At 38.4% G+C, this 23,191-nt stretch overlaps 2 protein-coding genes across 3 annotated transcripts in view; both read right to left on the bottom strand.

Annotated features, from left to right (window-relative positions):
• Window positions 1-20,685, bottom strand: part of TNFSF13B (TNF superfamily member 13b) — a 79,189-nt gene extending 58,504 nt beyond the window's left edge. Inside the window, exon 1 of the mRNA XM_070579267.1 lies at window positions 20,551-20,685. The gene's annotated coding sequence lies outside the window, so the exon portion shown is untranslated. The remainder of the gene's footprint in view (window positions 1-20,550) is intronic.
• ABHD13 (abhydrolase domain containing 13) lies at window positions 937-22,851 on the bottom strand. 2 transcript variants are annotated; one of them, XM_070579265.1, is made up of 2 exons: window positions 20,551-22,851; window positions 937-5,975 (listed from the first exon to the last, which is right to left on the bottom strand). In XM_070579265.1, exons 1-2 carry the CDS (start codon window positions 20,984-20,986, stop codon window positions 4,942-4,944), a joined length of 1,470 nt encoding a protein of 489 aa, XP_070435366.1. In that variant the 5' UTR covers window positions 20,987-22,851; the 3' UTR covers window positions 937-4,941. The 2 variants fall into 2 exon arrangements, with proteins under 2 accessions (XP_070435366.1, XP_070435367.1); XM_070579266.1 differs by lacking the exon at window positions 20,551-22,851 and adding an exon at window positions 19,601-19,739.
• Window positions 22,852-23,191: the final 340 nt, after the last annotated feature.

The raw sequence follows: 23,191 nt of genomic DNA, 5'->3' as shown, positions 1-23,191 counted from the left end.
TTTTTGGGGCACTCATTCCTATCCTCAACACTTACTATCATGTTTGGATGGCTTATTGATAGTGTATAGATATAAAATTGAATTTTGTATATTGATCTTGAGTCCTGAAACCTTGCCAAATCCGTGTATTAGTTCTGGTATTCTTTAGCCGATTCCTTAGGATTTTCTACATACAAGATCATGTCATCTGTTAACAGAGTTTTACTTCTTCCTTTCCAATCTGGATGCTTTTTATATTCTTGCCTAATTGTCCTGAACAGAACCACTGGTGCAATGTTGAACAGAAGTGGGAAGAGTAGACATTCTTGTCTTGTTCCACGTCCACACCCAGGATCCAAACCGGGCCACCAAAGCGGAACACGCGCACTTAACTACCGCACCACCTGGCCAGCCCCCCAATTAAGTAAATTTTTAATCTCCACTTGCAGGAGGCCATTTCAAGTCTGTCATACACTTCCTATCATCCAGTGGACACTTACCAAGCACTGAAAGTTTCTTGTTAGGGAAAGCAAGCTACCGACCCCCACAGGCTGAATGAACATCAGGCCATTTTTAATCATTCCGAACCATTAATTCAACGCTAATGGGAGGGGGAAAAAACCCCGAATTTTGTGAAAAGGCACTTTATGAAATCTGAAGACACCATAACTATGAACAGTTAACATACATTCTTTTCTACATTCATTCGCTTTGGGGCCTCGTTCACCAGCGGATATATAGAAAATATTTAATATAGCCTAAATTAAACGTATGTGGGAGGATAATGTGAGGGAATGGAATATAAACTTCTGCTTTTTATCCACACCATTACTATGATAAAAATTAATTTCAGTACAAATTCAGGAATTTTATTTAACCATTAAGGAAATTTTAATATCCTACCATATAATTTAGCTTAATAGAAAATTAAAAAAAAAAGACTGAATACAAACTATCTTAAGACATTAATCAAACTTTTAATGTATCAATTTATTGCATATGTCAGTACAGAAAAATAGAAAGTATATTTTAAAAGAAATCTATTGTAAAAAAACAAACGTAAATGTTTGCTTTCCATGTTAGCACATAATGCACTGTAACATTCAAACTGGAGTTATAAAATTTTATTACTGCTTCAAATAAAATATGGCAAATAACAAAAATATGATTTACATTATGAAACTGGATTAACTTATTTTATCCTGGAATGTACTTAAATATGTTAAAAACAACTTGAATTTTCAGTATATGCTGTACTGACAGAAATTGCTATAAATTATGTTAAACAACACACACTCATCCCTGTTACATATGTATATATGGCACTTTTTGTAAAAAAGTGTCTCTTACACATAGTCCTATCTTTAAACTACATTTTTAAGATACAAAATATAAATGGAGGTATATTTGCGCCATTTGGCAAAAATGTGTTGACTACTATTCGGATGAATGCATTTATTTCACCATTCAAATGAATATATTATTTCTGATTAGCTAAGATGATGTGCATATATGGTAATATAAATAAACAGAAGTGCTTTTCATTTTCTATACTATTGATTTAAAAAATAGATGTCTGTGCTTTGCCATTTCCAACTTTACCTGAGTGATATGAAAATACATAAAATTAAGTGGATAATCCAAAAGCATTATGACTAATTTTTTTTTCATTTTTTTGCCTCCATAATTGTTGTCAAATATAATAGGAAAAACGAGAGGGGAGAGGTCAGTGGAAGATTTCAATATATTTCAATCATGACCTAATTTAAAAAGTGACTTCTGTGACATCCTTTTTAGAAGTTTACCTTATTTACTCCTAACCTCAAGAAAGGGACACAATAATGAAAGCTACAGTTCAGCTGAGCTTGCAAGATAATTTATATAAAAGTGAATATGGCCTTCATTCTTTAATTCCACCAAACAAATCTAGTCCCACTTCAAATCAAATCTTACAAAAATAAAAGATGAATATGAAAGCATCAGGTGGTACGAATTCTCAACAAGAAGTGTTACAATACAATCAGTCCGGTGACTCATTAACAAAGCTGGCAGGTGGGGGATTATCAAGTGTCTACAGCTCATCACAAAAAAGTAAATTTAAGCTGCCCTGTCACAAAATTAAGAATACCATTTTAATGAAAATATTAATTTTACAAAGTATTTGCAAAGACTTTGGGTACCTGCAAGGTCAGGTGCTCCAGTCACATTCTTGGTTAGAAATGCCTTCAAGTGTTTCCTTCTGCACTGGGGCTTCCTTTACACCAACCTCATCAGTTAATTATTTCCTAGATCTACATTTAAGAACCATGTCACATTTCCCTTTCCAGTTGTTTCCATCCACTTAGTAGTCTTTATTCTGTTACAAAGTTTCTTCCCATCTTTTGCAATATCTTATTCTTTTTGCCATTTTCCCATAATCCCTTTTAAAATAATGGATTTTGACCTAAATGAATTCTATCTTGCCATACATCTAGGATTTCCAAATTTCAGTAGCTTAATAACTTAAAATTCATTCATAAATTCCTATAGCTGCTCTTGCATAAATGAGCCAGAAATTAATACACAAGGCAGACACATTTCTACTCCCACTAAGAGATGGGTGCAAATGCAGGAGGGAGTCATGAAGAAGTGATGTTTTATTAGGACCAATCACTTTGGCAACAAAATAAGACATATTTTAAAAAAATGATGCCATGGGCTCCAGGGACCCCTGATAACAAAGAGCTTGTTTTCTACCCTCTTCTCATCTAAGGAAACGGTCTCACACACCGAAACTAGGAAAGTACTACGACTTGATATGCAGCCTCTTCCCTGTGCTGCAGGACAAAAGGTTCCTTACCCCCAAGAAGAGAATGAAGGTAGGGATGGGCACAAGTACTCTACAACTTCTGAAGTCTTGGCTTAAAAAAAAGAAGACTGTTTATAAACCTGGAGTATAGAAAAAAAGCAGCCTAAGGACAAAAACCGATGAAGAAAAAGCTTCTACACTTCATCAGCGTAATATTTACAACTGAAGTTGACAAATTCCTCTGCAGCGTAGTAGACAAAATGATTACACGAAACCTAAGAAGGTACTTTGTAAACTTTAAAGAATGGTACAAGTCTAAGGTGTGCCACGTAAGCTCATTTCTAAATACACTACATTTTGTTGTATTAACTTTTTGCTTTTCAGTACATCACTATCTAGGATAGTCATTCTACACAGCAATGATTGACAAGATGAAAAGTGTCCTTTAACTGTGGTGAATTTATACATACAAAATACACCTTCCGTAATACCCATTACCAACTTTAAAAAAAACATGATTTTTTACAATAATTTATAAAAAAACATCCTTTAGAAATCATACTTGCTATAATTTATTCTTTTCTAAATACTGACACAAAGCGAATGACAAGAAGGTTATTTGGCAAAAGTATTTCTAGCCCTATCTCCATGGAAAGAGTTTTAAATTAAGGTCAAGATTACTGACCCATTATTTCTCTGCTCTAGTTGCTTGCACAAAGCCAATAAATACAGCTAAAATATCCAAACGATTTTATGTTAAAGCTGACATAACAACGTACAGAGCTCAATTACATCTAATTTTTGAGGACTGCTTAAAACAACTTAGCACAATTATGCCTCATAGTTTTGTTTTTTTTTTTTTAAGGTAAATCCTGCAAGTTTTAAGGGACTCTTTTTTTTTCAAGATTTTTCTCACTCTTCTATATGTCTAAATACTACTTTCCACTTACAGCCATTTAATTGTTAAATGTGGTAATAGGTTCTGTTGAGAAAAAGCTCTAGAGTGCCTTCATTCCACATTCCTAACGTGTAGAAAATAAATAAATAAGACTCCATAAAACTGTCTCTTGATGTAGGAATTCTTCTATTTCATAGCAACTGAAACATTAAACCAAAAAGAACATAGTTTTTTTACCTTTGTTTTTGTAATTTTTATTTTCAGAAAGTCCAATAGATAATATCCTGGCTTTAGTTGGGTGAGATATACCTAGATACGGGGACTTAAAAATCGGAGGTGGGAATTTTTCTAACACAGTATATACAATCATGTAATGATAAGACTTCCTAATCTAATTCTTAAACAAGTTCTAACCTTTATTATGACTGCTATTAGTGGTTCAGCTGTAGACTTAGAAAATTGACAGAAGCTAAAATTCTCTTTGCCACCAAAATTACAAATGTTAAAAAGTTCAAATATGCACATCAAAGCTGCAGTAAAATTCTAAATTTCTATTTTTACATGCCATGATCCAGACTGTACCTAACAAAACAGGGTACGTTAATATTGGAAAATGGGGTCCCATTTATTTGTAAGAAAAAGCTGGATCTCAGCATTCACCAGAGCAAAATTTAATGGCAACCTGCACACAGGCCTCAATTTCACCTCTTGCCAAAAACAAAATAGAGTTTACATAAAAATAGATATAACCCAAGTTACCATATACATCGGTATTTACATTAAAAACATTGCATTGCATAATTTAAGGAATAAAATACTATCATGCATTTCATTTCAACTTTTAAGGTGAAAAATGCACTTACAGAACTAAATTTGTTTACCATGATTGTCCCAACATTTACTAAAGAAATAATACTCAAAGGTTTCTTGTTCACATGTCTCCTTCTATATCCCACCATTAATCTAAGTGTCACAGAGATTACACCACTTTTGCAACAAGAAACTTTTGAATGTGCTATGGTACCGGCACATTAAACTAAAGATATGGACACATAACCACAGTGAAAGACTTGACGAAAACGTATGAAATAATCTCAAGAATTACAGTTCTTCAAATGTAAAAAACTATTTGGATTATCTTAAAAGAGCACTGAAGTCCTTTCAAAGTTTAATGTCACTCTTCAGACAAGTACAGACATAACACACTTCTAGAAAGGAACATTCTTTATCATTCTGCACACATTAAAATACAGTGCATTAATCAAAAAGAAAAACATTAGATAATGGTTACATTGGATGAAGTTTTCGCCATTTCTGCAGGAGAATGACTCTGGATTACTTCCTTGATGAACTGTTCAAGAGCGGTGAAGTAGCCCTGGCACTGCCATGTATCATTATGAGTTCCATCAGGAAAAATGGCTAATCTTTTAGTCCGAGATGGGGAGAGTTCATAAAGTTGCTTCATCATTACTGGTGGAATTAACTGGTCAGAGAGTCCAGAGATGAAAAGAGAAGGCATTCTGCACTGGGAGATTTTTCTGTAGGACAAAAATTTATTTTTGTAGCACCATAAAGGAAGGTAACGCATTGGGAAAAACGAAAATAAAGTGCTGGCCATGTGTGGTATGCTTAAAAATGTGTTCTCCACCATAATGGCTGAAATCCTATGTGAATTTTCAGAAGCCAAATGAATAGCCACTGCTCCTCCCAAGGAACGACCAAAAAGAAAAATTTTTGTTTTGTCAAGGTCAGGCCTAGTCATTACGTAGTCTAACACAGCTTCAGAATCTAAGTAGAGTCCTTCTTCACTTGCTTCTCCTTCACTTTTTCCATATCCTCGATAATCAACAAGCAAAAGATTGACTTTGAGGTTAACCAACATAAGCAATGCATTTGGTAACCTGTGACCTATGTTGCCTGCATTCCCGTGAAAATAAATTATAGTTGGGGAATAGGGCGAATTGTCTCCAGTGTATCTTATCAAAATCAGATTTAGACGCACTCCATCTTTGGTTCTGATGAAAATGTTCTCATGTGGAATACCAGTGGGCATGGGAACGTAAAGGCGTGAAGAAGATGGCTGTTCTGGAAAATAAAGCAACACATCCTGGAATTTATACAGAATACCTGCTATTGATATAAAGATTAACAAAAGTAAGATAATGCCTCCATAGAGATGAAAAGTCACTATTAAAGGTAAAAGAGAAATACGGCAGAGAGCCCAAGACCACGAAGCCAAGGCTATTAGCCATCTTTCAACAAAGTTCCACAGCATCCAGGACTTTTCCATTGTAGCTCTCTGTAAGTATCCTAAAAAGAAAGAGAGAGAATCCGTAATTCAACATATATCTATTATTTTAAAAGTTAGATCCATGACATCATAAATTATGGTACTAGCTGAATCCTTGGAAGCCTACATCCATCCATCCACAAACCACCTGCTCTGATTCTCCCTGTCCTTTCTGTTTTCAACAGTCTCCTTTCTCCCTCCACTGCTATATTTATGAAACACAAATATTCATCAAATTATATTCATTTTTTTAAAAAGTGCTTATTTATTGCCAGGTACTTCATTCATGTATTCTCCTTGATGTGACGGAAAAATAAGTTGATGCCATGTTCCCAATACTTTATATGAGGGAGCAGAGGCTCAGGGGCATAAGTGGACTGGCTGTGGTCTCAGTTCTGTAGGGAGAAGAGCCCAGAGGCCAATAAGCATGATTCCAAAGATCCTGGTGTGCCCACTGGTAAGCTAGGTAGGTTGAGGGCAATGTTTTTTTTATTGAGGTATAACTGGCACATAATATTATATTATTTTCAGGTGTACAATATAATCTGATATTTGTATATACTGCAAAATGATCACCACAATAAGTCTAATTAATGGCTGTCACCATACATACTTAACAAAATTTCTTTCCTGTGATGAGAACTTTTAAGATCAACACTCTTAGCAACATTATTTTTTTTTTTTGAGGAAGATTAGCTCTGAGCTAACATCTGCTGCCAATCCTCCTCTTTTTGCTGAGGAAGACTGGCCCTGAGCTAACATCCTTGCCCATCTTCCTCTATTTTATATGTAGGACGCCTACCACAGCATGGCTTGCCAAGCGGTGCCACGTCTACACCCGGGATCCAAACTGGCGAACCCCAGACCACTGAAGTGGAACATATGAACTTAACTGCTGTGCCACTGGGCCAGCCCCTTAGCAGCTTTTAAATATGCAATATAGTATTAGTAACTATAGTCACCAGATTGTACATTACATCTTCATGACTTATTTATTTTACAACTAGAAGTTTGCACTTTTTGATCCCTTTCACCCATTTCGCCCACTCTGCCCCCCTCTTCTGCCAACCAGGAATCTGTTTCTCTGCATCTTTAATCTTGGGTTTTTGTGTGTGTGTGTTTTTTAAAGATTCCACATACAAGCGAGATCACATAGTGTCTTTTTCTGTAAGACTTACTTCATTTAGCATAACTAGCATTTTAACAATATTAATTATTCTAATCCATAAGCATAGAATATCTTTCCATTTATTTGTGTCATTTTCAATTTCTTTCATTAATGTCTTATAGTTTTCAGTGTACAGGTCATTCACCTCCTTGGTTAAATTTATTTCTAGATATTTTATTCTTTTTTTTTTGGTGAGGAACATTGTCCCAGAGCTAACATCTGTTGCCAATCTTCCCCTTTTTGCTTGAGGAAGACTGTCCCTGAGCTAACATCTATGCCAATCTTTCTCTATTTTGTATGTGGGATGCCACCACAGCATGGCTTGATGAGGGGTGTGTAAGTCTGTGCCCAGGATCTGAACCCGAGAACCCTGGCCTGCCAAAGCCGAGCATGTGAACTTAACCACTATGCCACCAGACTGGTCCCTATTTTACTCTTTTTGGTGGAATTGTAAATGGGATTGTTTTAATAATTTCTCTTTCTGATAATTCGTTACTAATGTATAGAAACAGAACAGATTTTTGTGTATCAATTTTGTATCCTGTGACTTTCTGAGCTAGGCAGACTGAGGGCAAATTTTATTAACGAGGTGGTTACCAAAGTCTAACCTATCAAGACCAACCCGATATAATTTGTCAATTTTCTCCTTCAGATGATAGAAAAAAATTATAATTAAACAAACTAGGACAAGAAAGAATAAAATGTTTTCCCTTCTACCTGGAGGTTTTCATAGCTAAACTTAAAAAAATAATTTATTTAAATTAACCACTGAGGGGCCGGCCTGGTGATGCAGCAGTGAAGTGCGCATGTTCCGCTTCGCTGCCCCGGGGTTCGCCGGTTCAGATCCCGGGTGTGGACATGGCACCGCTTGGCACCCCATGCTGTGGCAGGAGTCCCATATATAAAGTAGAGGAAGATGGGCACAGATGTCAGCTCAGGGCCAGACTTCCTCAGCAAAAAGACGAGGATTGGCAGATGTTAGCTCAGGGCTAATGTTCCTAAAAAAAATCAAATTAACCATTGAATTCTAATATTGTATTATTTTAAGAAAAAGTTTAATCACTTGTCTTTCACATGTGATAAAAAGAAATTTCAGATTGCTAGCACCATGAAATATGCAAAATCTTTTATACAGTCCTTATTGCAATTTCATACGAGTGAGTCCACACAGATTGCTGTGCTATACTGATAAGGCCATAAACACTTGGAGGATAAGTGTGATACAAAGATACAGAAATTGTATTTGAGAACCAGAGACAAATGAAGAAAACGACTTATTGGAGAAAAAAGTTTTTAAAATGTTGCTCAAAAATATAACTGAAATAAAGAAAATACAGAAGAAAAGCTATCAAAAGTCAATTTTTTGTTACCAAACAAAAAAGTTTATGCATGTTGTCTTAAAAAGGCAAAAGAGGTGAGATATGTTACAAGTTTTCTTATGTAGTAATCTACTTATATATTTACCAAGTCTTAAAAAATATTAAGCTCTCTTTTACCCACTAACAAAACCACTAAACTAATAAAGAAGTTATTCTTAAATTTAACAAATAATTTTTAATGACTGATTTTTAAAATTTTACGGTGTCATAAGCCAACAAAGGTGACATTTCAGTTCATCAATTAGAATTAAACACTGAAAAAAATCATAGAATCAAGTTAAGATTGGTAATAAAGACAACGCGTTATTAATACATTTGATTTTTCACTGTTATTTCAAGAAACACTTTATATTTCGCTGAACACTTTCATATTTGAATTCTTGTTCAAATGACTCTCTTTGAACATAAACCAACAGCATAGCATTTTTCTGAAGTTTCTCAGAAATCAACACTGCCACCCAGTTGTAGCAACTTTCATTACAATGAGCACTATGTTAAACTAGAGAAAAGCAAGTATGCACAGTAAAACAAAAACCCAAACTTAAAAACTACAGAAGCAGTTCTGGCATCAACCTTATATATCAAAATAAAATAATTTTTGTGTAATGATTAGGATTAACAAGGTTTGGGATATAAAATGCAAATATACTAAAGCACTGCATTTTCTGGAAAAGAAGATACCATTTAAGATACTTCCTTAGCGAAAATTTTAATTTTTTTCCATAGTCAAGCCAATTATTTACGACAGAGGAAACAGAGAGATAAGGAATTCAAACATCATTTATTTGGCTATGTAGTAGAAAAAACACTAAAATTCCATCACCCTTCAAGTCTGCTCTACCATACATTTGCTGAATAATCTTGGGTTTATCACTTATTTCCAGCCTGAATTTCCTTTTCAGTAGAATAAGAATTTAAAAAAATGCCTACATATAACGCTAGTCAGTAATATTAAATGAAATTAATTAAAAAAGCATTTACAAATTGCTATAGATATATTAACTTTATTTGCCTTTGTGACTAGTATTTCTGGCTGTAATGGTACATTCTTAACCGTGTTCTGCTCAAATTAACACCAACATCAGAACTTAACCAGCACCTATAAGACAAAAAAAAAAAATCTAGAAATTTGATAGGCATATGGCAAAGCACTCCTATAACCTAGATAATTAGGAGTGAACTGACTCAACTTTCAAATCAAACAAAGCTCTTATAAAAAACGACTACAACACTAGATAAAATATGAAGCTCCTAATACACGCACGAGGCATATTTTGAAATTCAAACCATACATATATATATATACACACACGCACACAAACCTGTATAGATCAAATCTACAGAATTAAAAGTTTCAATTATTCAAACTTTGAAAAACTATCTTTTTTTTAAAAGTAGCCTCTTTAATTTCTAATTTCGACACACAATACTGAATTTACATCTATAAGGCCAGGTACTGTGTTTCTCTTTTTCACTACTGAATCTCTACCGGACAGTATACCACTTTACATACAGTCAGGACTAAAATGTTTGTAAAGTAACAATCCAGCAAGATATCTGGATTATTAGACTTCTAAGAAAGCATAAGCACTGGGCACACATGTTTAAGACTGGACATCAGAAAATGGCATATTTAAGTCTACTATCAGTGAGGAATAATAGGGATTAAACGTACAGTTTTCCACAAAGCATTCCTGAAAATTCACCGTAACGAAATGACTTTGTGATAAACAAACATAATCTTATAACAGATTGTTAAACTGTAGAAGTCACAATAAAAGTCAATTTCTTTTGCGGAATATCAAATATGTCAATTTTAAGACCAGGTTAACAGAAGCTGCCCTGGAGTGTGTGTGCATGACTTCTCTTTAATACTTCCTAAAATATCTGTGGTTTAGAATGAGACCTCCACTCACCGACTGCCTTATTTTTACCTTACCCAATTTGCCAATAATTTCTGCTCTCTAGTCTGTATCCTACCACCACGCTCTTAAAAGAACTGGCACAAGCAAACTTACCATAGGAAGAATTTTTTATGTACTAAATTTGCTGAAACTATCAGCAAAGTAAAATTACTAGAGCCATCCGCTGACATGTAAAAACAACTTCACACAGACCCAGACGTAGAGAGTCAATGAGAATGAACACTCCCTCTAAAACAGTCCACTGCATAGATCTTACAGCTAGCAGGGTAACAGTTTTTCAACTATTTTGTCAATAAATTAATGTGAGCAAAAGGTTAACAAAACCTAAACCTTTTCTCCTCCATGAAAAAAAATGACCTCTGGTTAACCTTCTAGCACTGTTTCCCTGGAAACCTCCTAAAGGTGGGTTATCAGATGTTTCTAAGCAACATTTTGTTGTAAACTTGACCCCCACTGGTGAGCTAAATCTGGATTAAGCAGACAGTGAGCAGGGCTACACAGCCCGTGGCAAGTATAAAGAGGGGCTTCTCTGAGTGGGATATGACTTACAACTGGTGTGTCGTTTGATGAGTCCTGGAGGCCATGCCCACGGACTGTTAGAAAAGATCCTGTTTCCTGTGGAGCATGAAGCAGCTGAGTGGCGCCTGCTCCCACTCACGTGTCATCTTTCACTTAGGAACAATAAACCTGATGCTGGCATGCTGGGTTTTCTATCCCATCTCTTTCAAGAAAGTGGAGAGAGGCTGGTGCCAGGGTTGGTCTATGGGGTCTTGCGAGTGTGAATGCCTAGCTGAACTCAAGACCACTGCTACTGGGCGTGCAGACTAAGGGAGGCCAGTAGTTATTCCTTAAAGTATGTTCAAGGGCCAAAGATTTTATGAAATGTGCTGCCAGAAGAGATGGGCTATTTGCTGGGTTCTTCTGCATGCTGAAATGTGTTTGCTGATAACATCTGAGCATGGTAAACAATCACAAGAACTGGTGAGTTTAACATACTAAAAGTTAAATCAAAGTTTACAATAGCAGAAGGGCTGTTAGAGGGAAAGAACATTAGACCTGTAGAGCACAGAAACTTAGTCACCCAGTATCTTCTCATCTTCCATGCTTCTTATACCTTAGTACTTAGTATGTTTTAAACCTGATGCCTACAACTTAAATATCTGACATTTGCTTTTCTCAGTTCTGCCTTTGCTATGCTATCACACCAGCTCTCACATGCCAAATGTCTCTAAAACCTGTATATCTGTGGCTTGAACCAACTCTCGGTAACTCCTTAGCTACTATCTGAGAATCTGATGCATGAGCTCTCATAATGATCTCTCTTAAAAAGCAAACCTCACTTGCTAATAAACTCAATGCATTTTTTTTCAATCCACACTGCAACACATATCCCCGAGTGGTTCTAAAAGATGCCTCTTCCTCAGCTTCAAGTATACTCAAATCCCTGTGTTTCTCCCTCTGACCAACCCCTAAATGGAGGCATCGTCCAAGTTCCTGTCCACTTAGCTGCTTTCTCAGTGACTTCATTCTTTCTCATGCCTTCAACTATCACACCTGTGTACAAATTATTTCCATCATCTGTCTACTCCATCTACAATCTCAATTTATCTGTTCCTTGAGTACCTGATGCTTTATTAACATTTCAAACTTATCCAAAATTAAACACACTCTCCTCCTCACCTAACGTTTTGCATGCTTCGTATTAACTATGGACAAAAAAGCATGACTTGTAAACAAATACAATTTTTAAAAACACAGGTTTGATTCCGGGGCTCAATGTGTAACAATACACAAACTGAAATTTAATTATGCGTTACTGTATCAAAATAGACACATTAGTATAACATGCACAGGTCTTGTATTCAAAATAGTCAACCTTAAAAATAATTTTTGCAGGCACCGGCCTGGTGGTGTAGTGGTTGAGACTGCACGCTCTCGTTCAGCAGCCTGGGGTTCAAAGGTTTGGATCCAGGGTGCGGACCTAGCACTGCTCCTCAAGCCACATTGTGGCAGCACCCCACACAAAACAGAGGAAGATCAGCACAGATGTCAGCTCAGTAACAATCTTCCTCAAGCAAAAGGAGGAAGACTGGCAACAGATGTTAGCTCAGGGACAAGGTTCCTCACACACACAAAATTGTGTGCTTTTTAAAAATGAAGTGGTTAGAGGTGTCACACTGATATTAGTAAGCACTTCTCATAAAATAATCTATTGAAAGCATGATTAATTTTTATTATAATGTATAGAAAAAGTAAATGATAGTTTTCCTCTGAATAGAATAGTTTTGAACTATTAGCAACATCTTGATATACTACATAAGGACTTTGATCATATAAACGCAATCTGATCTTCACAGGTCTGGTGATGAACATCTTGCAAATTTTATGGTCCTTGTTAACAATTATATTGTTCACCTTTACTGCTCCATTTGCGTCTTGTCTTTTTTTTTTCCCCCTCCTGAGCAAGATTAGCCCTGAGCTAACTACTGCCAGTCCTCCTCTTTTTGCTGAGGAAGCCTGGCCCTGAGCTAACATCCATGCCCATCTTCCTCTACTTTATATGTGGGATGCCTACCACAGCATGGCGTGCCAAGCGGTGCCATGATGTCTGCACCCGGAATCTGAACCGGCGAACCCCGGGCCGCTGAGAAGCGGAACGTGCGCACTTAACTGCTGTGCCGGCCCCTGGTTCTTGTCTTTAAATATTAACCCATTATGATAATAACCAATTTAAGACTAAAAATAAAAACAATTTAAATCTGTGAAGCTGTCAGAACCACCCATGCTGGCTACAGTGTTAGCTGACTGCTAAGATAACTGAGTGAGAGATGGACACACTCATCTGATCTCCACGACTCACCTCGTGGGCTCCCTCATACATGTAGTACTTGAAGGATCACAAATGGTTCCATTTCTAAGGACAAATATTTAAATAACTATTCTATAAGCTGAAGCTTAAAAGAAATAGAGATCAATACTGAAGTTATGCCTCCCCTCAATGATATGAGTCCTCAGAATACAACCCCTAGGCCCCAGTGGAGCTCTCAAACCCAGCCTGGACCACTGACCAAAACAGTCCCACGGTTGGTTTCCCAGCCTCCTCAGCTCTCACTGCATTCTGCCATGCTATTTAAACATTAAAGACAATGCTACACATATGTGCAAACACCTACTATGTGAATCATAGTGCTCAGGCACTATAGACCATTTAAAAACTATAAATATATGGTCCTTGTTCTCAAGAAGCTCAAGACCTACTCAGAAAACAGATGTGCACATAGATAACTTTACATGTTTAACATAAGTTCATTTAATTTTAGAAGAGACAAAGAAAATCAAAGAAAGATCACAACTGTCCTTAAACATAGCAAATGAAAAACAAAACCTTAACTATATGTCCTTCACAACATAATTTTAGTAATCTCTGGATTTCATCATGCTTGATTACTTATAGAAAACAAGTGGAATTTTAGGCAAACTTTTTAAAAACAGGAAAAAGCACAACTTTAGGGTTAAGAATTTCTCCTATTTTCCATCAAACAGCTGTCTATGCCACTTATTTTTATTCATTTAGCACAATTATTCACGGGAACTGGAAGTATTCAAGCATAATCTAAATAAACACTTGGCAAGGATCACGTAGAGGAAATTGGAGCAGTTGAACCGGATGAACTTGAAGGTCCCTATTAAACCTGAGATCTTTCCATGTCAGTGGTTCTCAAAAGGTGTCTGCAGACTCCTGAGGGTCCTCAGAACTCTTTCAAGGGGTCTTCAAGATCAGTAATCTAGTTACACTAAAACACATTTGCACTAATGGTACAAAACCAATTACGGGTAAAACTGCTGGTGCCTTACCAAGAATCAAGGCAGTGGCAGCAAAATGTAGGAGAGGTCGTATTCTTTATTACCATCAACACCAGGAAAAGGGGGAAAGGTCGGTTTTACTTAAGAATGTCATTGAAGAAGCAGTAAAATTTACTAATTTAATTATATCTTAACCAATGAGTACATAACCGTTTAACATTTTGTGTGACAAAATGGGGAGGGCATATAAAGCACTGGTGCTGTGTACTGAAATACATTTGAGCTGTGAGCTGAACTAGCTGCTTTTTTTAGGTGGCACCATTTTTACTTAAAAAGACAACTGACAAACCACAGTTATTCAGACTTAGGTGTCTGACAGACATTTTCTGGAAAATGAATGAAGTTGCCAATAATTTCCCATGACTTAAGAGACTTTTCTGATGGCATCATGGTGGTGATGATATTAACAAATGTAATTTTTGATAACCTGTTAAATGTGTCACCATTTGGAAGAATCTGCCAAACACAAACACGGCAAACCAGTGTCTTCCAAATGACCAATGAACGATATCAGAAAAATCAAGCATGAGTAAAAAATTCACTATTAGATAAATCAATGGAGTTTAATGTAACAGAGATGAAAAGTTCTTTGATTTGGGTTTCATATTCCATGTTGTAACTGACCTTTAAGAAACCACTACCAGTATTGGAAAAGTATCAAAGAATAATCACAATTATCTGAAAAGACTATTAAAATCCTCCTCTAGTATTTACAACCACGTTTGCGTGGGCCTGATTTTCTTCATATGTTTCACCTAAAACAACCTACTGTATGAGAATGAATGCAGAAACATGATAATCTGCCTGTCTTCTATTAAGCAGACATCAAAGATATTTACAAAAGTGTAAAACAATGTCATAGTCCTCGTTAATTCTTTTTGCAAAGACAGTTGTTTTGCATAAAAATGTTATTAATGTGTAATGGATTTTTTATTCTTACTTTTAGATGATAAAGTTATATACAGATCTTCCTGAACTTACGATGGGGTTGTGTCCCAATAAACCCATCAGAAGTTGAAAATATCATAAGCTGAAATGTATTTAATATTCTTAACCTACCAAACATCACGTTAGCCTGGCCTACCTTAAACACGCTCAGAACACTTACATTAGCCTACTGTTAGACACAATCATCTAACACAGAGCCTATTTTATAATAAACAGTTGAATATCTCCTGAAATTTATTGAATACTGTACTGAAAGTGAAAAACAGAACGGCTGTATGGGTAAAAACGGTTCTAAGTGTACGGGTCGTTTACCTTCGTGATCACACGGCTGACTGGGAGCTGCAGCTCCCTGCTGCTGCCCAGCATCACGAGGGTATCACAGTGCGTACTGCCAGCCCGGGAAAACATCAAAACTCAAAATTTGAAGCATAGTTTCTGGTGAATGTGTATCGCTTTTACACCATCATACAGTCGAAAAATCCTAAATTGAATCAATTTCAGTTGGGGACCATACGCATTTTATAAACTCTCAGTTTTAATTTCTAACACAATAAATATCTCTATATAGTCCACATATACAACAACTCTTTGGAATCCTCAATAATTTTTAAAAATGTAGGGGCCATCCTCTTGGTCGTTAAGTTCACATGCTTGGCTTCGGTGCCCCAGGGTTTCAGTGGTTCGGATCCTGGGCGCGGACATGGTGTGGCTCATCAGGCCAGGCTGAGGTGGCATCCCACATGGCACAACCAGAGGCACTGACAACCAGAATATACAACTATGTACTGGGGGTGTTTGGGGAGAAGAATTTAAAAAAAAAAAAAAAAAAAAAAAGACTGGCAACAGTTTAGCTTAGGTGCCAATCTTTGGGAGAAAAAAAAGTAAGGAGATTCTGAGACCAAAAAGTTGAGAACCACTGTGGCACACCGCCTGACTATATAACTTCATTCCTTTCTTTCCCCAGAGACTTGTCTCCTTCCAATGAAGAATGACGTACTACATTGAAATCTTTTGTACATTATAATATATACAGGGTACTAAAGCTTGCCAGATGCTGGAAGAGAATTATCTTTAATAAAAACACCTGACATTCTTCAGGTTCCCAAGGATCATAAACATACAACAAGCTTTGGAGAGATGACCTTTCAGCCCGGGCTGGGGCCCAGGATTGCCGTGAGTCGGGATTTCACCCTGTGGGTGCTGCTTTGCACACCCTCAGATCACTAGACAAGTCCACAGTTCAATGTGGGGACCCCTTTCTTATCACCTTTTTACTTTGCATCTGAGTTTCCTCATTTGTAAAAGGTAGCAGTTACCTGAATAATCCCTAAGGTCTCACAAATTCTGTTTTACAACAGAAAAATTTTTACAGAGAAAAATGAAAAGTAGAGTTGGAAAACAGGCAGTAGATTATAAATAATACTGTCTTTACTAACTTCTATTATACTAGAAGGTTGGAGACCCTGATTATTTGACTTCTGACAGTAACTGAAGTTAGTAAGAGAGGTAAGCATGCACCCAAGATTAGAAATAGGTCTCTAGAAATCTCAGATGTGCAGCTGTAGTGATTTTCTATTTCAACTGAGGTCTGTAAAATATGTTACTCATACATTTTCAGTCTCCTTCCCAGAACACCATAGTCAAAGTAACCTATTTTTAAAGACCACACAGGTAAAGTTGTAGAAAATAACTCTGGCCAAACAATCTTTACATAGAACAACAGACACAATATATTTCAGGAATGTGTAATTAATGGGAGGGGAGAAAGAAAAGCTAGAAATAAATATACAAGGAAACGTCATGAGCTTCCATAAACTCTAGTGCTTTTTCTTTGTGTTGTTAATGGAACTCAGGTTATTTTCTCCAACAAAAACTAATGTAAATGATGGCAAGCAGTACATTAAAGATTCATCCCAAGTCCAGAGGAACAACCACCTCAACCTCCTCCTCACCAAAGAATATTACTGCTCTCCCTCTGAAGTTGGTAATCTATTTAAATGAGGTCTTTACCCAGCAGGATTTATTGAAAAATTAAAAATAAATAAAAAGTTACTATTTAAATATATCAAGAACTAAAACTCAAACTATGGGAATGGATACATTTGAATTATTATCAGCCCAATAACTAGCAGAGTAAATTGGACAAATACATTATTTTTCAATCACAGATAAAATTATATGTCAATGAAGGTAAGAACGGTCTCACGGGAAAATATTAAATGATAATATTCTAAAACATTTTAATTGCAGAAGCCGATGCTGTATTGCAGTTTATACTGATTTACTAATTCTGTGAATAGTAAAATGTTTTTGAAAACTATAAAAGATGTTCTACCTATACGTGAACTAAACATGAATTCTCCAAAAACAATTTAACTAAAGGTTAACCAATTATAAATTTTAAAAGGTCGTAAGTCATAAATGTACCATTATTTTTAAAGGCCCCAGTCCATCTCAAATTGATAATTTTAGGAAAAGCTTGCTTAAAAATAAAAGCTGCTCATACATTAAAAAATATACCTACAAGTGACAGAACAATGTGTCAGTTCAAGAGAAAACTGTAAGAAGTGGAAAAATTCACGTGTCCTTGCTAACATCTACATCACAGGGGAAGAATGAGGATCCCTTGGTGCTCATTAAGCACTCTGGGAGAATTCATAGCTTCCAATTACATTTCAAGTAATACAGAACTAAGATTCAGCCTTCCTGCAATATATCTCCTTTTCTGCGGGACATTGGGAAGTTAAGAAACCATGCCAGCTGCACAGCTGAAATGGAAACACAAATAGCTGCTATCAGTGTGTTGGAGACACCACAGAATGAATTACCTATTTCCCTAATGGTTACCCACATGTCATCAATAATGAAAAAGCGTGTATTAATAGTCCTATGGGACAAATGAACAGTAACTGCCTATGGAGATGGTAGATAGCAACTGAATAGCTCAGACATCATTTTAAACTGAGCTTTAAATCTGCTTGAGCAGTGAACTCAAACATTATACTAAGCAGCAACATGGTAGCATTTTTGTGCTTTCCCCTTCATTTGAAGCTTGGAAGACTTGGCAAATAGTCAACTCTGACAGAACAAAGACGACAGATTATTGTCACTATGGAAGCCAATCAGAATTTGTTCTGAGATTACAAATATCTGTAAGAAAGAAAATGGTTAAAAGAAAAAGCAGAAAAAAGGGATCTACAAGGCTAAAAATGCAAATAATAATGTCAGACTTAAGACTGATGATAAAATCCAGGGAGTTTCCACTTCTGAGGGAGTAATGTTCTAAATACTTCACTATAAATTAGATGGATGAAACTGAGAATTTGTTTTCTTATAAAATCAATGTTACAATGTTCTCAGGCTAGCTCATAAATGCATACAGTTCGTGTGCTGGAAATACTGCACCCTTGCAATTCCAGTAGAACATACTGCTGTCGGAATTTAGACCTATAAGAGATGGTAACACAAACGTAGTAATTTATCATGAAGTCTATCATTTGAGGGCAAAAAGTCTTAATTAGAAGAACTAGAACCTTTTTAGGTCTATTCTTAAAAGGGTATATAACAGCCTCAGATATTCCTGAGGTGAGTAAAACAGAAAGATTTTAGAATCTGAGTAATAACTGAGTTCAAAATTAATGAAAAACAGAACAACAGAAATAGATTCCCCTGATATAGGTGACAAGAGAGGGGAGATCATAGAAAAATGTTAGGTTGGACAGTTTCCCGTACCCATCACTAAGTCATATTGTTAACCCAGGACAATCTCGTTAGTGAATTCTCTCATTTGGATGACAAGGAGACTGAGGTGGGCCTGAGAAGGCAGGTGATGTGCCAAGATCTGTCCCTACAGATATTCCTAAACTGGCTCACCTTCCTCACTCCAAATTAACCATCCATGGGAGGCAGTGTGGTGCAGGGGAAAGGAGTGTTTTCAGGCTTGGTCTGTTAATAGCTGGGTAGCTTTTGCCAACTCGTAGCCTCCCTAAATATATGTTTCCTCATATGTAAAACGGGCAGCAAACACATAATTGAAAAACTGCTGAGATCAAACATCATACACAGTGTTAATAAATGCAGCTCCTTCTATGAGCCAAAATTGAAAGCATTTTATCATCTACTAGAGCAGAGTAAGTGAAAGGGAGTACAACTAGAAGTTCTGCTAGACTTGGATTAAATGGATAAGACTCACTGGAGAACACCTGAGTACTTGCAAACAGGAAATAATTAGGGCAATGCCTTAACTTCTGTCAAAACTCAGCTCAGGTAGCAACTCCTTCAGACCGTCCTTGGACCTCTGCTTCCTACTGCCAACCATGCCATATTCTGTAGTCTGTACAAATTTATGCGGTGGTACTTACTATTATAGTGTAATTCACGTGCTGTACACACACTGTGAGGTCCCTGATGACAGTGACTTCGTCTTACTCAACTCTGTATTTTCAGTAGACTGGCACACAGTCAGTCTCTTAGCAATGACTGAACTGAGGAGCAGTCTACGTCTTAGGTAGGATAATTATGACATCACACTAGACGAACAATCACCAATTCTTATTTACTGGAATAAAACTTAACCTTTTAGCAAAACATGCGTGATGAATCCAAGCATGCACAAAAATAAGTACTAATCCACGCTAAAAGAAACCAGGAGGGGATCAACGAAGCTCAAACGTCACAACTTAAAAGCCGATATCCTCTTGCGTCTTTCTATTCGGCTACTATGACACAGTAAACATGCAAAAGAGCTGCTGAAGAAAGACCTCTTGGCTGTGATACCTGGAGTACGAACACCAGCTCATGCATTTTGCAGAAAATAAACGTTCATGAGAAACTACAGTAAGACCGACTTCGAGTGTATGGAGCGCTCTGCGTTGCTTCTGCAACACCCCAAACTTCCTGCCATGGAATTCGCAGGTCTAGACCTGTCAGGGACGTGAAGGGAACAGGACCGCGCCACGCGTCCCTCGGACCCGAGCCGAGACTGTTGTTGCACTTTTCCCCCGTGCGTGGGAGGGCGGGGGCGGGGAGGCGGATTTCTAAGCATCGGCTCGCACGCTTTACTGGAAATACCCCCGACGGAGCATTCTGAGATCTGGGACAGGTCCCCGTGCGGGCACGGCACCAGGGGGCCTACGGCGAGCCGCGCGCCTCAGTTTCCCCGTTGTGGGCGAGGCTGCGGACGGGGCTTCGTCCGGGCGCCGCCGGCGGGCGCGCAGCCCCCCACGCCCGGGTCCGCGGTCTGGGGAGGCCCCGCCGGCCGCCCCCGCGAACCCCGGAGGGAGCGGACCCGGCGGCACCCCCCGGCACTTACTTAGATCTGCTCGCAGGCTGCGCAGTCGGCCGCGGACACGGAACCCGGCGCCGCGCAGCAGCTTCCCCCCGCGCCGCTTCCGTCGCTCCTCATCGTCCTCCTCCAGCCCAGGGGCCGCCGCCGTCGCCACGGTCTGACCCGGAGCTCCTGCGGCGCCGCTGTCGGCTCCTCCACTTCCGGCCCACGCTCGGTGTCGCCGGCAAATACCCCCGCCGACTCCCACATCACCTGCTCTCCGCCTTCCTCCCGGGAGTGGGAACCCTGCCCGCCCTCCTGGGCATGCGCAGAAACCGAGGCCCGGGGAGTCCCTCACGCGACGGTGGCCCGCACGGACAAGATACCTTGGCGCTGGGCCGCTGGCTCGCGTGTACTCGCTGAGCGCCCAGCCAGCTGAGTCGAGGTGGGCTGCCCCGCGGTTTCTCCGCCCACGGAGCATCGGGAGGCCTCCCACCCCGCATCCGAGGCCCGGGAGTGAGAGCTCGGAGGCCACCAGATCTTCTGTGGATCGCAGTTCTTACAGAAGAAAGTGCGTCTGCTTGATAGGGTTGTTAACGGTATAGGAGTGAGTTCCAGTACTTAAAGCGCTTCCGTAACTATTTTTCTCTTTTGGTCTTCTCCGGACCTAGCCCTCTCCTACCTCTTATCAGAGTGGGCCCTCACGGGCGGATGCAGGTCTTGTGAGGCCCGAACCTTAGAGGATTTAGAGGGCCCTTTTAAAGAAAAAGACTGCAAATTTGTCTTATTTTTGCAAGTTTTTCCAAAGCACAAGACCACGGGAACGTCACTAGGATCTCCCCTTCGTCCCCCGCAACCAGGGCCTTGGAAGTGGCCATGCAAATGGGCCTCTGAAGTTTGAGCTTCGTTAGCTTCACTGTCATCTCCCCTGGGCACTAAGTTGCATTGAATTGTTTATATTCAGATGTCTGTTCCCCTCCCTTGGTCATTCCCTATTCCCTGTATCCTATTTTATATATACAGAGAACATTTCATAATTTTTTTTTTAAAAAACGTATCCTGCTATAAGATGGAGAACTCCAGGTCAAAGCAGGGCACTTGATAATTGCTCCCCGTTCTTGATCACCTAATAAGTGCCATGCACTAAGGTAAACCACTTACACAAATCAACTAATACAGCAACTCTAGCAGATACTTAATGAAAAGCTCTTGGTTCTTTTTTTTTTTTAAGATTTTATTTTTTCCTTTTCTCCCCAAAGCCCCCCGGTACATAGTTGTATATTCGTCTTGTGGATTCTTCTAGTTGTGGCATGTGGGACGCTGCCTCAGCGTGGTCTGATGAGCAGTGCCATGTCCGCGCCCAGGATTCGAACCAACGAAACACTGGGCCGCCTGCAGCGGAGCGCGCGAACTTAACCACTCGGCCACGGGGCCAGCCCCAAGCTCTTTGTTCTTTTTGAACCAGGCGTTAGAATGGCTAAAATAACATGGTAAATTGGAGACTGGGATTGGAATCAACTTGGAGTTTGTCTAGTTTCATAATTCATGGTTCTTCTCTTATGTCACTAATACAAAATGTAGTATCTGATATTTTAGGAGCTCGGATGTTGAACAAGGTACAAATGTGCACAGGCAAGTGCCCTCTCATAAGATGGGCGTGTGGTGGGGGGGAGGTTCCTCTAACTTAACCTTGTTGGGTGCGCCTCCAAAGTAAATTCATAATTAAGTTGAATAGGAGGTAGAGAAATTACTCACAATACAGTATCATGTCACTTCACAGCTGCATAAGTGATTTCAGAGAAATATGTAGAAAACTTAGGTGAGCTAGACATAGAAAGAAATTAATTGAATGTCGTTGGGCTAGAAGGAACCCTAAGTCTAGCTCTACTGCAAACTTGTGCTGTGAATTAAATGTATCAGTTTATAAAATGACGTTTTTGATTAGACAACCCCTAAGGACACTTAACAGCTCTAAAGTGTTTTCTCAGCCTGTGGCAGCAAAATTTCACTTTCATTTTAAGGCAACAATATTTTATGGCAAAGGAAATAATTCTAAAAGTTGTGCCCCTCCCCCCCTTTATGAATAATTCCTCAATTCTCCTTGGAGGAAGTGGAAAAACTGTAACAAAAAACTGGTAGAAATCAACAGCTCCTAGAACATAGGGACTGGGCTTGTTGTTTCTCAGTCCTGCATACCTAGCACAGTTACTGTATCATAGTAGTTGGTCAAGAAATGTTTGTTGAGTAGCTTCTTTTGGATCCTTGAATAGATCCTAGAAGAGTTCATAGTTGATTTCTGGGCATGCAACTGTTTCTTTATGTATTGTGAATTACAAATTATATATTATTTATTATTATGAGTTATGTATTATTTTTGCATTGAGACAAAAACTCACATCAAAGTTGCACCATCATGAAAACAAGTAGGAAAGGACAGCCTTAGACAATTTTGCAAAATCTTATATTCCCATTTAAATGAAATAGCAGGCGTTTGGGGAGAGATGTCCTCATCTCCCCTGGGCGCTTTCATAACTAATTGGCAAGATGAGTGTGGGTACCCCTGTTTACATACAGGGAACACTACTGTGAGAGGCTGTCACTTGCTAAGGAGCGGGCCAAGCAGAAAGGGCTCAGGCTCGTGGTCCCCATAAGGAGCCAGTGCACAAAGTGTTCTTGCGTCTCAGCG

The sequence above is a fragment of the Equus przewalskii genome, chromosome 16 (assembly GCF_037783145.1).
Source record: "Equus przewalskii isolate Varuska chromosome 16, EquPr2, whole genome shotgun sequence".
Taxonomy (NCBI): domain Eukaryota; kingdom Metazoa; phylum Chordata; class Mammalia; order Perissodactyla; family Equidae; genus Equus; species Equus przewalskii.
This window is presented reverse-complemented; position numbering and strand designations above follow the sequence as displayed.